General features: G+C 41.9%; 3 protein-coding genes across 4 annotated transcripts; 1 reads left to right on the forward strand and 2 right to left on the reverse strand.

Annotated features, from left to right (window-relative positions):
- Window position 1: 1 nt before the first annotated feature.
- Window positions 2-2,776, reverse strand: srfbp1 (serum response factor binding protein 1). Of its 2 annotated transcripts, XM_088365592.1 has the most exons (3): window positions 2,644-2,776; window positions 1,917-2,381; window positions 2-1,843 (listed from the first exon to the last, which is right to left on the reverse strand). In XM_088365592.1, the coding sequence occupies exons 2-3, from the start codon at window positions 2,364-2,366 to the stop codon at window positions 140-142; spliced, it is 2,154 nt and encodes a 717-aa protein (XP_088221718.1). In that variant the 5' UTR covers window positions 2,367-2,381; window positions 2,644-2,776; the 3' UTR covers window positions 2-139. The 2 variants fall into 2 exon arrangements, with proteins under 2 accessions (XP_088221718.1, XP_088221719.1); XM_088365593.1 differs by lacking the exon at window positions 2,644-2,776 and having other exon boundaries at window positions 1,917-2,602.
- LOC148380033 (macoilin-like) lies at window positions 2,774-7,687 on the forward strand. The gene is made up of 11 exons (XM_088365594.1): window positions 2,774-3,029; window positions 3,642-3,783; window positions 3,935-4,061; window positions 4,136-4,259; window positions 4,327-4,505; window positions 4,596-5,121; window positions 5,208-5,366; window positions 5,449-5,631; window positions 5,698-5,818; window positions 5,886-6,060; window positions 6,129-7,687. The coding sequence occupies exons 1-11, from the start codon at window positions 2,950-2,952 to the stop codon at window positions 6,329-6,331; spliced, it is 2,019 nt and encodes a 672-aa protein (XP_088221720.1). The 5' UTR covers window positions 2,774-2,949; the 3' UTR covers window positions 6,332-7,687.
- Window positions 7,688-9,115: 1,428 nt separating this feature from the next.
- Window positions 9,116-14,296, reverse strand: LOC148380034 (fibronectin type III domain-containing protein 5b-like). The gene is made up of 7 exons (XM_088366113.1): window positions 14,218-14,296; window positions 12,507-12,782; window positions 11,750-11,868; window positions 11,490-11,688; window positions 11,065-11,154; window positions 10,727-10,926; window positions 9,116-10,257 (listed from the first exon to the last, which is right to left on the reverse strand). Exons 2-6 carry the CDS (start codon window positions 12,631-12,633, stop codon window positions 10,787-10,789), a joined length of 675 nt encoding a protein of 224 aa, XP_088222239.1. The 5' UTR covers window positions 12,634-12,782; window positions 14,218-14,296; the 3' UTR covers window positions 9,116-10,257; window positions 10,727-10,786.
- Window positions 14,297-15,080: the final 784 nt, after the last annotated feature.

Consider the following 15,080-nt stretch of genomic DNA (forward strand, 5'->3'; position numbering starts at 1 on the left):
ACAACATATAAAAAGGTATTTTATTAACATGACCTGTTAATATAAGCAATTTTTAGGTTTGTCTAAAATTTTTACCATAAATGATCTGAAAGAAGACGCCCAAAAAGGCATAAAAAAAAAACACTTTGCAATATATGGCTCAGTCATCATCATCAAACTTGATCTTCTTCCCTTGGAAAGGCAAAATTTTTCCTTGCTGCTCTTTTCTCTTCTTACTGGCCTCCCACGATGGATGCAGGGCCTGTTGTGGTTCCTGTTGGGCAACGGCGCCCGGGCCACGCCGGTCCTGCTGCCTGGCAGCATTGCCTCGGCCACGTCCTCGAAAGTTTGGTCTCTCTGAATCAAAACTTCTGTTGAACTTTGGGTTCCTGGTTTGGTCTCCGTCTTCTTTATGGAACCTTTTGTTTTTATCAAAATCGGCACGGCCCATGCCCGTCGGTCTCCCTTGACTCCTAAACGGCTTCCCCCTTCCGCCCCGACCGGGTCTCGTTTCAGACAAAGAGCAGAAGACAGTCTGAAATTTGGGCGCTTTCGATTTTAAACGCGACTCAAGCTCGCCGAGTTCACAATCAAGCTTGTCGGTAGAATTTGATTTCCCGGCGAAATCCTCTTCCGTCTTGTCGCTGTCTGTGTTTTTGCTTTTCTTTTTCTTAAATTTGCTAACTTTGCCAACAAAAAAGTCATTGTCGCTGTCCTCCTGGGACGACTGCTTGCGGAATCGTTCCTCGGTACTGTCATCAAAGTACGGTTTGCCCTCGTCGTCAGAGAGCTCGGATTCGCTTTCTTCTTGTTTCGTCGGCTTGGACACCACCTCGGGTTTCTTCTCCTGAGTCTGAGCTGGTGGTTTCTTCTTTACCGGTTCTTTTGGCTCGCTCTTTTTGACCGATGCTGGTTGGACAATTTTAGGCTCCACTGTTAATTTCTTTTCAACATCAGGAGCATCTTGAGTGGATTCCATTTTTTCCAGATCAGGTTCAGAAGAAGTAGTTTTATCTTTTGTGTCTTTGTCGTCATCTTTGGTGATTTTCTCAGGTTTCTTCTTTACCTGTTCTTTTGGCTCGTTCTTTTTGATTGATGCCGGTTGGACAATTTTCGGCTCTGCTGTTAGTTTCTTTTCAACAACGGGAGCTGAATCTTGAGTCGATTCCATTTTGTCCCCATCAGATTCAGAAGAAGTAGTTTTATCTTTTGTGTCTTTGTCGTCATCTTTAGTGATTTTCTCGGGTTTCTTCTCCTGAGCCTGTTTCTTGTTTACCTGTTCTTTTGACTGGCTCTTTTTAACCGATGCCGGTTGGACAATTTTAGGCTCCGCTATTAGTTTCTTTTCTACAGCAGGAGCATCTTGAGTGGATTCCATTTTTTCCTCATCAGGTTCAGAAGAAGTAGTTTTATCTTTTGTGTCTTGGTCATCATCTTGAGTGATTTTCTCGGGTTTCTTCTCCTGAGCCTGAGTGGATTCCATTTTTTCCCCATCAGGTTCAGAAGTAGTTTTATCTTTGGTGTCTTTGTCGTCACCTTTAGTGATTTTCTTCACTTTTTTGGAACGTTTTTCTCGCATCACTGTCTTCCACTTGTTGACCTTTTTAGGCTTAGGTGATTGCACAGTTACCGTTACGGGTGATTCCACAGCTACCGTTACTTGGTCATTTTTCTCCTTCTGTTGCACCTGCTTCTTTTTCCTCTGCTCGCTGAACGCCTTCACGGCCGCCCGAATGTCCTCGATCTTTTTCTTGAACTGCGGGTGGCAGGCGATGCGAGCTACGGCTCTGTCGGACATGGTGGACTTTGGGTTCTTGCACACTTCATTGAAGTTGAGATCCTTCTGCAAGGCGATTTTGGTGACCTACGGAGGAATCACAGCGAGACTGGTTAAATTACGCTTTTTGCAATTCTAGGAGTAAAACGTATTTACATACAATGTCCGGTTTGAGAGATTTCATTGCGTGGATCTCCTCCAGTAATCTGGCGGCTTTTTTCTGATTCTTCTCAACAGCCACTTCAGTCCCCTTCTTTTTCTTCAGCTGAGCAATTTGTCGAATGATCTTCCTGCTGAGCAGTGCCCTCACTCGCTTCACCTCTTTTCTCATTAACACCACCTCATTGTTCAAGTTCAGGACAACCGGCTGCGTTTTTACTTGGTCTGGCCTTTTCTCCGTTTCCACTTCGGGTTCTTCTGACTCGTCTTCTTCTTCATCATTGCAGTCTTCTTTTTCTGAATCTCCTCCATCTTTATCCTCTTCTCTGGCATCATCTGTTCCTCCTTCTGCTTCCACTGTCAGGCTCTCCTCCTCTTTGTTGTCTCCATCTCCATTGTCTGACTCTTTTTCCACATCTTCCTTTTCCTTATCCTCAATATATGATGCCATTTTCTCCAAGTTGATCTGTTAAAAAGAAACACATTTACCACATAATGACATCTTGCAATGTATTTTCCAGCACGATTGTTTTTTCATATTTGTTTTTATAATAAACATTTCTGAAAGCTACGTTATGTGCAGACAGAATCAACGTGGTGGCGTTAAACACGTTTTGCCGGGTGGAGTTGAATAAAGTTGTTTTAATAAACATCTTGGACGGCAAATTATCAACGAACTAAAAACAATACAAAGCAATTAAATCACGTCTAAATATTGCAAACCTTACCGTAATTAACAGGCAATACGCTCTCAACGTGAGGCGAAAGATACACACGCAACGGGGGCGGCCATGTTTGACGTGGCCACGCCTCTGATGTCGTCATCACGCCTTACGTCGCGAAAGGGAACGCGGCGTGTCGTGAAAAGGGGAGGGGCTTTTCCGCGCACTGTTATTATTTATTTCTTTGTTTCATGTGTATTAAACAATAACAACGGTGGCTAATTCACGACGTGTGAATATTTCGCGTGAGCGAATGACAGTCCCGTGCTCCTGTTGCTACACCGACACATCGGCAAAATCATCTGGGGGAGGATGAAGCGGCGCAATGCGGACTGCAGCAAACTCAGACGGCCGTTAAAACGGAACCGAATCACCGAGGGTATATATAGCAGGTACAGAAAAAAAAATGGATCGGAGGGACGCTATTGTATAACAATGGCGCCTCTCTCAATTTTGCAACATAGCTTTTTGCACGCTGTGCCTAAATCATGTTTTACCATTCTGTGCATTCTGAGCCATGCAAAGAGCAAAATGATCGCTCTTCTTCATTTTGCGTGCATTATTTTGTTCCTGGCTAGCTAACATTCAAAACTGGCTCCCCATTTAAATGTGTGACTCATCCGTATGTTGGACATTTTTATTATTATCATTTCAAATTGATTTGGTTGGCAGTGCATAATAATGTCAAAAGATAAATGTTTTGAAATGCAGAGTCTTATTTTACAACATTTTGAGCGGAAAAAAAGCTTATGTTAAACATGTTCTTATAATTTACACTTTGCACAAATATTATTGTCGCATAATTAGCCTATAATTACTAAATACTACACAAACCTACATGCAACCTCTTAATCTTGTTTTTTTTTCTTTACAATTTATGTATTTTACATCACAAGATGAATTCAATTGTAAATATTTCAAAATTGCCATGTAACATAAATATGCACCCAACAATTTGAAGCATAATTATCTCCATTTTGTCTTTTGTCATCCTCTCCCTGCAGTACATTCCTATATCTGAAGTTTCTGGTGGTGTGGGTGTTAGTTCTACTTGCTGACTTTGTGTTGGAGTTCAGGTTTGAGTACCTGTGGCCATTCTGGCTTTTCATCCGCAGCGTCTACGATTCCTACAGATATCAGGGTCTGGTAAGGGTGTGTTTCTTTGTTGTTTTAATGACAAAGATTAAAATCCCCAAATCACTCCCTCCTGTCTTATGAGGTTTGCATGGAAAGTGCTTATTTATAGCTGTGCGTTTTATAGCCTGATTAAAATTCTCTTTTCCCTTCTCTGTTTCAGGCCTTCTCATTCTTCTTTGTGTTTGTGGCCCTCACGTCAGACATCATCTGCCTCCTCTTCATCCCTGTCCAGTGGCTCTTCTTTGCTGCCAGCACCTATGTATGGGTCCAATATGTGTGGCACACAGGTTAGCTTTATTTGCAATAAAGATCTGGCCTGAAAAAAAAAAAATCTGCAATTTACCGTGTGTGTTGCACGCAGAAAGAGGAGTGTGTCTCCCAACTGTGTCATTGTGGATCCTGTTTGTGTACATCGAAGCCGCCATCCGGTTCAAAGACCTGAAGAACTTTCATGTTGACCTGTGTCGACCTTTTGCTGCTCACTGGTAAAGTGTATCTAAATGCCATCCAGCAGTATTGCAATTATTCATCAATATTTGTCTTCCTGGACAGTATTGGCTACCCAGTGGTGACTCTGGGCTTTGGCTTTAAGAGCTACGTGAGCTACAAGATGCGGCTAAGGAAACAGAAGGAGGTGCAAAAGGAGAACGAGTTCTACATGGAGCTACTGCAACAGGCTCTTCCACCTGAGCAGCAGATGCTGCAACGACAAGAAAGGGAGGCAGAGGAGGGTGAGATGTGCACACACAAATTCACATTTGTCCAGTAGAAAAGACGCAAAACATTCTTCTAATACGAGTCTGTTCGTCCTTCTGCTTCAGCAAAAGGGATTTCAGAAACAGAACCTTCCGTCGGGTCTCAAAACGGAGGACCCCCGAATAAGAAAAACACTTCAGTCCCATTACCGGAACTGGAGTACAGAGAAAAAGGGAAGGACGGTTCTGCAAAAGAGCGTGAAGGCAAAAAACAAAACACAATTGGAATCAATAATAACAACATTATACACTCAATGGACTCCAAACTACAGGAGACGGAATATATCGAGAACTATATCAGGGCAAAGAAACTGAGCAACGACGTGGCGGGGGCGGAGAATGCGCACGGCGACTCCAACGCCCTGACCGCTGTTAAAGAAGAAGCGGCGGCGAGTGGGAAAAACTACAAAAACGCCTCAGGAGGCGGAGTCTGTAACTCATCGCCGCGGAATCACACTTTTAGTAACGGCAACATTCCCACGGCGTCGAGTAAGAATGACAGAAAGCAGAAGGGGGGTGGGAAAAGTCCAAAGGACCCGTTGGAAAACTGCATCCCCAACAACCAGCTGGGGAAGATGGACGCTTTAGTACGGTAAGAGATGAACGTCGGATAAAAGAAAAGTACGTACTGTGCTCAAATTGATTATGACATCATTTGATCCGGAACGATACGGAAAGGATGGAGCAGGACGTGAAGCGCCTCAAGGCGGACTTGCAGGCCAACAGGCAGGTGGAGTCGGATTTGCGGAGTCAGCTGTCCTCACTGAGCAGCCAAGACCGCAGCCTTCGCTCGGAACTGGGCCAGCTCCAGCAGGACAATGAACTGCTCCAGAACAAGTAGGAGACCCGAGCGATCCATCATTTTATACACCGCAAATGTCTTTGTCAAGGATTTAATGTTCTGATCTACTACCGGCAGGCTCCACAGCTCCGTCCAAGCCAAGCAGAAGGACAAGCAGACCATCTCCCAGCTGGAGAAGAGGCTAAAAGCCGAGCAGGAGGCACGGGTCCTGGCGGAAAAACAGCTGGCCGAGGAGAGGAAGAGGAAAAAGATGGAGGAGGCCACAGCCGCTAGAGCTGTGGCGTTAGCCGCGGCCACCAGGTACAGAAAATTGAAGCAGGCAGGAACACACAAAAAGATCGCTAAGATTCTTCTTTGGTCTTCCAGAGTGGAGTCGAATGATTCCTTACGTGGTCGTATCAGAGAGCTGGAGACGGAGTGCAAGAAGCTCAGCATGGACATAAAAGTCAAAGAGGAGCAGATTCGGGATCTGGAGGGCAGGTGCCAGGTAGGTTCAAGAAGTACACACCCTCTTCTGTTTCATATCGATTCTAACCAGTAGATCTTCTCTGCAGGAGTTGCGCAAATACAAAGAGAACGAGAAGGACACAGAGGTGCTGATGTCGGCGCTGTCAGCCATGCAGGAGAAGACGCAGCACCTGGAGAACAGCCTGAGCGCCGAGACCCGGATCAAGCTGGATCTGTTCTCGGCGCTGGGCGATGCCAAGAGGCAGCTGGAGATCGCGCAAGGTAGGAAGTTGGAGTGCGTGGCTCCAAACTTTTGTTCCTCACCATTCTGTCACGTCCTTGTTAATCAGGCCAGATCCACCAGAGAGAGCAAGAGATCGCCGAGCTGAAGCAGAAGATCGCAGAAGTGATGGCAGTGATGCCAACTCTCTCGTACTCATCAGACAGCAGCAACTTGAACCCGGTGACCCCGCACTACTCCTCCAAGTTCATGGACAATAGTCCCTCCTCCCTGGACCCCAACGCCTCAGTTTACCAGCCCCTCAAAAAATGACTGGACTTTTGTCTTTCCTTTTTTTTTTTTAAAAAAAAAATCTCTTTGTTTCTGTTCGGGTCATTCTGAGTTTACAAGCCTCTGACAGATGTTGCACTGAGGGACACAACATATCTACATTTGAAGGGAGTATTTTTTTGTTCTGCTGGTTTAATTATTCAAATTAACGGGTGGGAAGAGGAATCGTGTGAAGAAATGAAATGAAGAAAGAAACATTGTGCGTTATTGTTTTACCTCTATAAGCATTTGTTTCTCATGAGTCAACTTGGGCTTTAATTTATCATTTTTGACTTAAAGGCACCTAAAATATACATGAATGTAGAAGTATTCATGCTTTTAGATCCCTGCTAACGTTAAGCAATGGTGAAAGTATCATTTTTAACTCGATTAATCGATTATCTAAATGCTGTAATCACGGCACTGCCAAAATATACGGAGTATTATTTTGTTTGCTGCAAATACTTTTTCATGTGGACCAAATTCCAACCTAAATGTCCTTCAACGAATTTAATGATGTCTCGGTAACCGGTCGTTACTGTTTATTTATTTTTTTTCCGATATTTCAGTGCCTTTGAATTAAATTTTCAAACGCCGCAGCCGCATTCTTTTGGCTGTTTTTCGTATCTAAAGGCAAAATACATTTAAGTGTCACCAGCTCCATCAAGAATTTGTTTTGCAATTACCCAAATTTAATCTGATAGTTTTCTCCAAAAGGGAGACTCACATTTTCCTAGTGACACAGTGTTGGTGTGCCAAACAACAACCAAACTGATTGTCTCCTTATGCCTAAAAAAAAATGGCGTCTCTTTGTTTACAGAAATGTACATGAACTTACAGAGGAATGTTGCTTTGTTTAGTTAAGTGCCAAGTGTGGTGTGTGTTTTTTCCATTTTTACTCCAATTGATGTAATTAGCTTTTTTTTTTTTATAAACTGGTGCTGTTAATTGTTTTTTTTTGTGTCATTAGAACGTATCGATGGTGTAGAGTTTACAAGGCCAATTGTGATGAAACGACAGGTTGTCACTTTGATTGTGTTCTTCCTTCATGTATTTATTTGTGGATTTAATGACAGTATTTTTCTATTGCTTTTTGCTCTATTTTTCCAACCAGGTAGGATTTTGTGAATGTGAATCATTTTGATCATGTTTGTGCTATCATGTGACCTACCTGGAACACTGTTGTTGTGGCTTAGTACATTCCGTTAACATTGTGAGGGAGGGGAAAAAGTGTGGGAGGTAAAAGTGATTTGTGTTCTTTTGTGCTCCATTTCCCACACATCTCATTTTAGTTCAAGTGACGGTGTCACACTTTTCAGTTTGCCCATCACTATTAAAGACTTGCTGGAGGCAGTGCAAGCCACTTTGTGTGATCTTTGTGCAATGGTGGTTTTATAAAATGAAGACTTAATGTTGACAACTAGAGGAGATTTTTATCCCTTGTGGAATTTCAGATAAACTGCTGAAAATTGCAAATATGCAAAATTATATTTATTATAGTTATTTTATATAAATCAGGGATGAGCATGGCCTAAAATGGCTTTTCTTGTCAGGCTTGGTAAGAGTCTGCTAATGAGTACATGGACGTTAAGATGAAAACATAAATAAATTCTCAAAACAGTTTAGTTCAACCAGTAGACATTTGAAGAAAAAAGTCATTTCGAGGTAGCGAAAATAACATGATTTCACCATTTCCTATTGAAACACTGCCATCTGCCGGATTTTAAGTGAACTACATTGTCATCTACACTACACAGTCCGCAAATACACTATTGTCAATAACAATCATAATAATAACAATAGTAATAATAATAATGATTATTATTAATATTATATTATTACTAGTATTATTATTATCACTATTATTATTGTTATTGTTATATGTACACTACATATGTCAAGAACAATAATAAATAATAATTATTAATTTTCTTATTGAGTACTATGATAATTATTATCATTATTATTATTTTTATTGTTATTGACAGCAGTGTATTTGCGGTCCGCATAATGTAGATAATATAGTTCACTTCCGGCAAAATCCGGCAGGTGGCAGTGTTGTAATAGGATATGGCGAAATCATGTACTTTTCGCCACCTCGAAATGACTTGCATTCAAAAGTTGGACAATCATAATAATAATAGTGATAGTAATAATAATATGAATATAATAATAATAATAATAATAATAATAATAATAATAATAATAATAATAGTAATAATACTAACGGTCCATTTGCTTTACTTTGTAACATTTTATTATTATGAGTGATTATTATGAATATTATGATGGAAAGCTGAAAGTCATGTGATCTATGGCCCACACATGCTCAGTCTGAGCAAGTCAATATTTGAGAGACATCCTGTCCCGCCCTTCTTACTTAACCACCTGCATTATTAAACATGCCTCCCTCACGCTTGGTTTAATAGAAGCGTGCAGGCAGGAATACAAAAAACCAGAACCACCTAAAGTGCACTTTTTCTTTCAAGAGTACGGACAAATGCTTATGACCCTAACTGTGCAATGCATTTAAATGTCAATAAGCTGCTGAGAACTCAAAGGTCAAGTGAGAAATGTGTTTAAAAATAGAACCCAAGCACTTCTGTGCCTCCCAGTGTTTCGGTTTGCTGACAACATTGACATTTGATGCCTGTCTGGATCCTTTTTGGCATTCTAAAGGACAAAAAATAATATTTGCGTTTCACACCTTAAACATGCACCTGCAAATAATTCTCGCACACCCAAAATAAAACCGTGACATTACAAAACACACACAAGCACTCGTGATAAAGTTCTAGTCGCTTAAATTTACTTCATTGAAAATATTTATTTTTTGATCATGTAGTAGAGTACATACTTGAACATTCACATTTTCTCGGAAAATAGGATGGGCCATTGACTTCATTTCCTCACTGGACAATGGAGAAAATTAACAATTCATCAAAAACTATTTTATGATGATGTTTTACGTTCAGATGATAAAGCGATCGTAAGAATCAATTAATCGAGCGCTTGATTGTAATGCCCCACCGCAACAAATTTTTCCTCAGCAGATTTTGTTTACAAAAAATTGCCTGTTGCTCAAGCACGACAAACAACGAAAAAGGACACGGACTTTGGCGACGAGGGGATATGAGGCGGAAAAACGCTGATGTGAAGGCCGGAGTAGGGCGGCTTAATGGAAGTCGCCATAATGAGAAACGGGAGCGAGGAAGTGTGGCTGCATGGCTCGAGATTGGAGAGCCATGACTCATAAGGACACAAGACAAAGTCGAGCAGGAGTAGCTTTTTGTGCGACCGAGTCATTCTATATGCATGCAAAATTTTCATACAGTATCGAAAAACTTCCCTAGTAGAACTTCCTGCCTTACTAGTAACTTTTTAAGTTATTAATTATTCTACTAGAGTGCCCTAGAAGACTAACACAAGTGCACAAGTAGAATAATGAAAGACTATTATTATTTATGTTGTATTTCTAATAAATAACATGTCAACATAAGTGGGATGTTTTTTTTTTTTTGCTGATAGTATAAGCAAGACATCAATTAAAAAAAGAGTGAAAGTAACAATCAATATATACGCTGTGCTGAAAAAAAAAAAATTGTTGCATTGTATTCCTGAAATGTCAAGGGCGCCCACAAGCCGGAAAGACGGCGAGGAGACGGATCGCCCAAAGAAGTGGCACAAAAGCCAATCGAGAGCTACAAAAACTAACACATGGGACAATCCGGATTTTGGATCAAAGTCTAAACGTATGCAGAGTTTTTTTGATCACAACAAAAATGTGATTTATTCTCTATTGTTTCCCTGTTGGAAGCGTTTGAGTCCACTTACTCAGATGTTTTTCCAACAATTGTTCATTGTGCCATGAGGAGTTGAACGTTGAATCTGTGTCGCAGCATGTTTGGCTACAGAATGGCTCTCAGGCTCTGAAACAGAAGAAAAACGCACTGGAAGCGATTTTATAATCATCTTTTTGATGCCTTATCTTTTTTCTCTCTTTTTCCCCTTAAGCCTATTCAACGGTTCACCATTAATCCTGCTTGCTAAAATAAGTCTGGAATATTTATTACGTCGACAGTGAAGGATTGTATTACTTCAGCCGAGGAGATTGTTTCCCTCCCCGTTGGCTTGTTAGCAGATTTAACACCCAAAATGGATTCACACCAAACAGGAGGAGAATAAAATCCATTACAGATCCAAACAAAAGTGTTTGCATAATTTATCCTCTATTAAGGTGCAGGTGCTATGAAGTGGCTGCCAGATTCTTTTATACAGTATCGGGGCTAGTATCGACCGCCTCCGTTAGTACCCGATACCTTAAAATATTGGCCCAATAACTGGTAGGAGGATTTGTATTTTTTTTATATATAACTAATGAGATGAAAAAGGCCTCACCTGTCCTGAGGTCGGAGGGGGGGTGAAGTTATTGCAAGGTGGGCAGATGGCGAGCGTCTGTTAAACATTACTACGCAGGAGCCCTCCCTGCGGATGTTCGGGAGTGCTGCACTCCGACGAGTTCTTGGCCTTGTCTTTATTGTTATTGGGCTCGTTGTCTTTGATGATGTCATATTGACGACAGAACAGGGCGATCACGCCTGGGACGCAAAGGAGGCGGAGTTACCCATGCAGACAGAGAAGCGAAATTATGAAAACAGCAAAGGTGTGCGGAGAGTATTTGTTAGCCTGGCAATAGTGTTTTGCATTGTTTGTTAGCATGAAGCTAATTTAGTTACCTGCCCACATGACAAGAACCACTGCGATGATGATGACCTCGCCAGCTCGGAGTTGAGCGGCTTCGCCCATTTCTTCCAGTGTGAGCTCATCTGGGGAAAGAACATAAAGTGATGACCTCCAAAGTCCTACATGACATTATACAGACAAAAGTATTGGGACGCCAAAAATGATGAATATGTCCTTGCTCTCTGCCTGCTTTTAGAGTATATTTGAAATTTAAACTGTTCTCCTCCCTCGGGCATGTCTCTTTGAGATATGTCGCTCCCCACTTCCCACTCTTATCACCCCCGCTGATGATGAGCATTTAATATTTGCAAGGTCCCTCTGAAGCCGCCGCTCTTGACGTTCTAACTGGGTCAGCCCTGATTAAAAAAAAAAAAAAAAGGGAAGCGTTCCTTTTATGGTGTTATTCTCCATGCCTCACCCGGAGTCTTGGACGCCAGCTTCTCGGATTCTTTGGGGGTTCGGAAGAGAACGGGCTCACTTGGGGGACTGCTGCCTCCCATGCTTATGCTCTGCACGTGAACGATGTACTCGGTGTCCTCGTCCAATCCCCACAAGGCACACGAGCGAGTGGTGGTGTTCACCTCCTGGATGAAGCGTAGCATGCGCACGTCCTTTTTCTGAGAAGCAAAACACAAATGCAGAATAACTGTTGACATGTAAAACTGGAACCAGACTCACCTGTTGAGTGATGGCGAACCCAATCACCGGGTCTCCCTCTGGAGTCTCCCACGTGACCACGGCCGAGTTGACCTCGATCTCCTTAATGGTTACATTGAGAGGAGCTGACAGTGGGCTGTCTGGTATGAAAAAAAAAAAAAGAGGGTCCACTAATCCTGTTCTGCACAAATTGACTGTCTGAGTTTATTTTTCTGTTCAATACTAACACCATCAACGTGGTGTGAGAGGAAAACTAGATGACCTAACACGGACGGAATTGAATTTTTCCGGGGCTGTGGAGCCTCACAATATTATAATACACTTATTTTTGAAAAAGTATGAGTATTCTCTTTATGACTTTCCTTTAATGCTTGCCCCCCCCCTACCCCAACAGCATTAGATGACACTAGATGCGGCATTCCTAGGAAAGGACTAACTCCCCATTCCAGTTTTATGATTTCGACTATTTACAACCAATCAGGGGCATATTTGCATTGTGTCTCGAGATTACTGCAATTCCCCTTCTTATTTCTCATTTTCCAATTTTTTTTTTAAAGGGGAATTGCATCAAATGCATCAAGGTGATGCTCAATGTGAGATTTAAAAACAGCACTTAAATGCACGTAGCGTAACACTCACTTTGGCTTGATGATTACATGATAGGACGTTCACACACCTTGACAAAAATCTATTTCAAGCCATGAGCATGTGCTCCCTCAAGCAACACGTGTTGTAGAACTGCACGAACGTCTGCATGCGAGGACCTTGTTTCACTCACCAGCTCGAACGGGGGACATGCAAAGGAAGCCGAGAAGGATGGCAGAGCGCCACAAAGACCCAAACATCCCTCCCGCTTCTTCTTCGTCCTCCTCTTCTAGCGTGTTTTTCCACGCTGCGTGGCCCATTTAGAGCATCCCCCGTGGGACGCGCGCATCATCCTGAGCTCCTTGTTTTTTTGCGGCCGAGACGTCGACTGAAGGCTCGCCGCAGGAGGAGAGGGATAGTGATGACGATGATGATGAGGAAGAGGAGGAGGAGGAGGAGGAGTGCCCAGCTATTGGAACGTATAGCACTTAGTAAAAAGAATCTCAAAAAATAAATTGATATATGATTAATATTCCTAATCAATCTGAAAGTCTCTTTGATGGCCTCAAGAAGAAAGAAAGCAGATATTCTCTTCTTCATCCTTAGAGCGATTCCAGAACATCACTGTTATATGTCTCGTCTTTCCTGTTGACAGTTTTATGACTCCATTTGCTCAAATGTGCAAAAATGACCACCCCCCCCCGTCTTCCAAACTCGACTCAAGAGCTGCTATAATGAGGAACGTTTATGTTTCAGGAGAAAATGTCATTTTTATTTGGAAATAATCATCACCCTGCAGGAGTCAATTGAGAACTCGCATCAAGAGAGAGTTTTTAAGATGATTCCTCGGGGCAGTTAGAATAAACCAAAACAATCGGATTCATGCAGAGGGGAGAATTGTTATTTTATGGAAATATTTTTCAAGTTGCATTTTGTCTTTTTGTCCTGAATACATTTAGCGATTGAGGCTAATTGGCAAACACAAGATGTTGGGGGTCACTCAGTGGGAGGCAGGATTGCCTGTGCCAACCAGATGTCCTGTTTGACAGGTGAACCACGTGACGTGTGCCCTTCTGTGCCCTTCCATCTCCTTTCACTAATTACAACAGCAGGGATTGGATTGGAAACGTCTCCGCAATGTCATAAAAAGGACAGAGCTGTTCATATACATGCAAAAACTATTTTGCATGACAACAGCTTGGCCAATTTATGTAAATTTTTTAAATATATATATTTTTATTCTCACATTTTACACAGCTGCATAAGGTATAATGCAAAAAAAAAAATCAGGCAGCTGTTATGAAAGACTAACTGGGATATTTTAATAGGATTTCAAAAGAGAATTGCAGACTTGTTGATGACCTTCAAGTGAGCTTCAGCCTCCAGCCACAGGTGTGACCTTTCACCCTTGCATGATGCCAGCCACACTAATGAGGGGAGCGCCTTCATACATACATAAAACTGTTAGTGGTGCAAATCAGTTTGGACTGAAAAACGAAGCGAGGGTGCTCTCTAGCGACCAGATATTAAAACTGCAACCAGATTCTAAATTGAACAATTAAAACCTGTATTAACACAACAATGGGATATTTAAGTGAATTAAATGAATGATTATTAATTAATTAAAAAAAAAAACAGGTCATTTGAATCTAATCTACTTTTTTTAACATATTTTTATCCACCACCAGTAATTCAAAACCAGGCACCCCACAGATTACACTAGCTGTATACAAATAATTTTATTATAATTATTATAATTTACAATTATAATTTTTATAAATAATTTTCCATAACATGCCGAACAAAAATTTAAAAACATCAATTTTGTTTTTGTTACCAATTTTCATGAGCCAAACTCAAAGAATAAACAGCCTATTTAAATAAGTGTAAGGGGCAATACCTACGATTGTCATGGAATGAGTGGAGCAGGTTGACCAAATTCAGCTTGGACCAGGATTTATTGAAGGGTGGGGGGGGTGAAGAAATACATGAGGTAACGAGAGAGCAGGTGACAATGATGAAATGGGTGTGGCTGAGGAAAGTTACTGAGCGAGCGTCCTGTGATACAGACAATTCTAACACCAGAGAGCAGTGTAGTCTTCTAAATCCATCCCTACTCCCCAGCCATGCCCCCCCTCCCTCCTCATCCTCCTCTTCCAGCTCAGTGGGTCTGGCGCGACAGTCAGTATCTTCTCGCCATGCCGGTCACGCCCCACACAGATATCAGCCTCTTTCTCCACAAAGACAACCTGGTGTGAACGGCGTGCACACGCCATTACGTAAGCAGGCGCATACATTGTAGTGTCAATCATACACTCACACACAATACGAGTCCATCAATGGGCCTCCAACAAGCTGCAGCTTCTTACATTTTATGCCCCCCCCCTCAATGAAATTGCTGTGTTTGCAAGGCCATTGGAGAGAGATGAGCCCACACAAAACTATTTTTAACCATTATAACAGTCATCAGTGAGGGAGATCTTAATGGCGGTCCTCAAGCGCGAAACAAATCGGTCAGACCAAATGAAAACTGAAATTCATATTTGTGTCTGCTGTGAACGTCGTGACAGGATCAAGACTTGAAATGCACTCATTGACGTCTGCATGCTGACAACCCCACCCAGACCCCCCACCCCCCGGCTGCAAAAAAAATAAAAATACACCACTAAACCCCGGATCAATCGCCTTTATTTACAGTTATGTCAAAAAATAAACTGGAAATGATTATTTATTGACGAAAATGCCATTAGACAAACACAAATGCACA

The sequence above is a fragment of the Syngnathus floridae genome, chromosome 21 (assembly GCF_059516105.1).
Source record: "Syngnathus floridae isolate MCC-2025c chromosome 21, RoL_Sflo_1.0, whole genome shotgun sequence".
Taxonomy (NCBI): Eukaryota; Metazoa; Chordata; class Actinopteri; order Syngnathiformes; family Syngnathidae; genus Syngnathus; species Syngnathus floridae.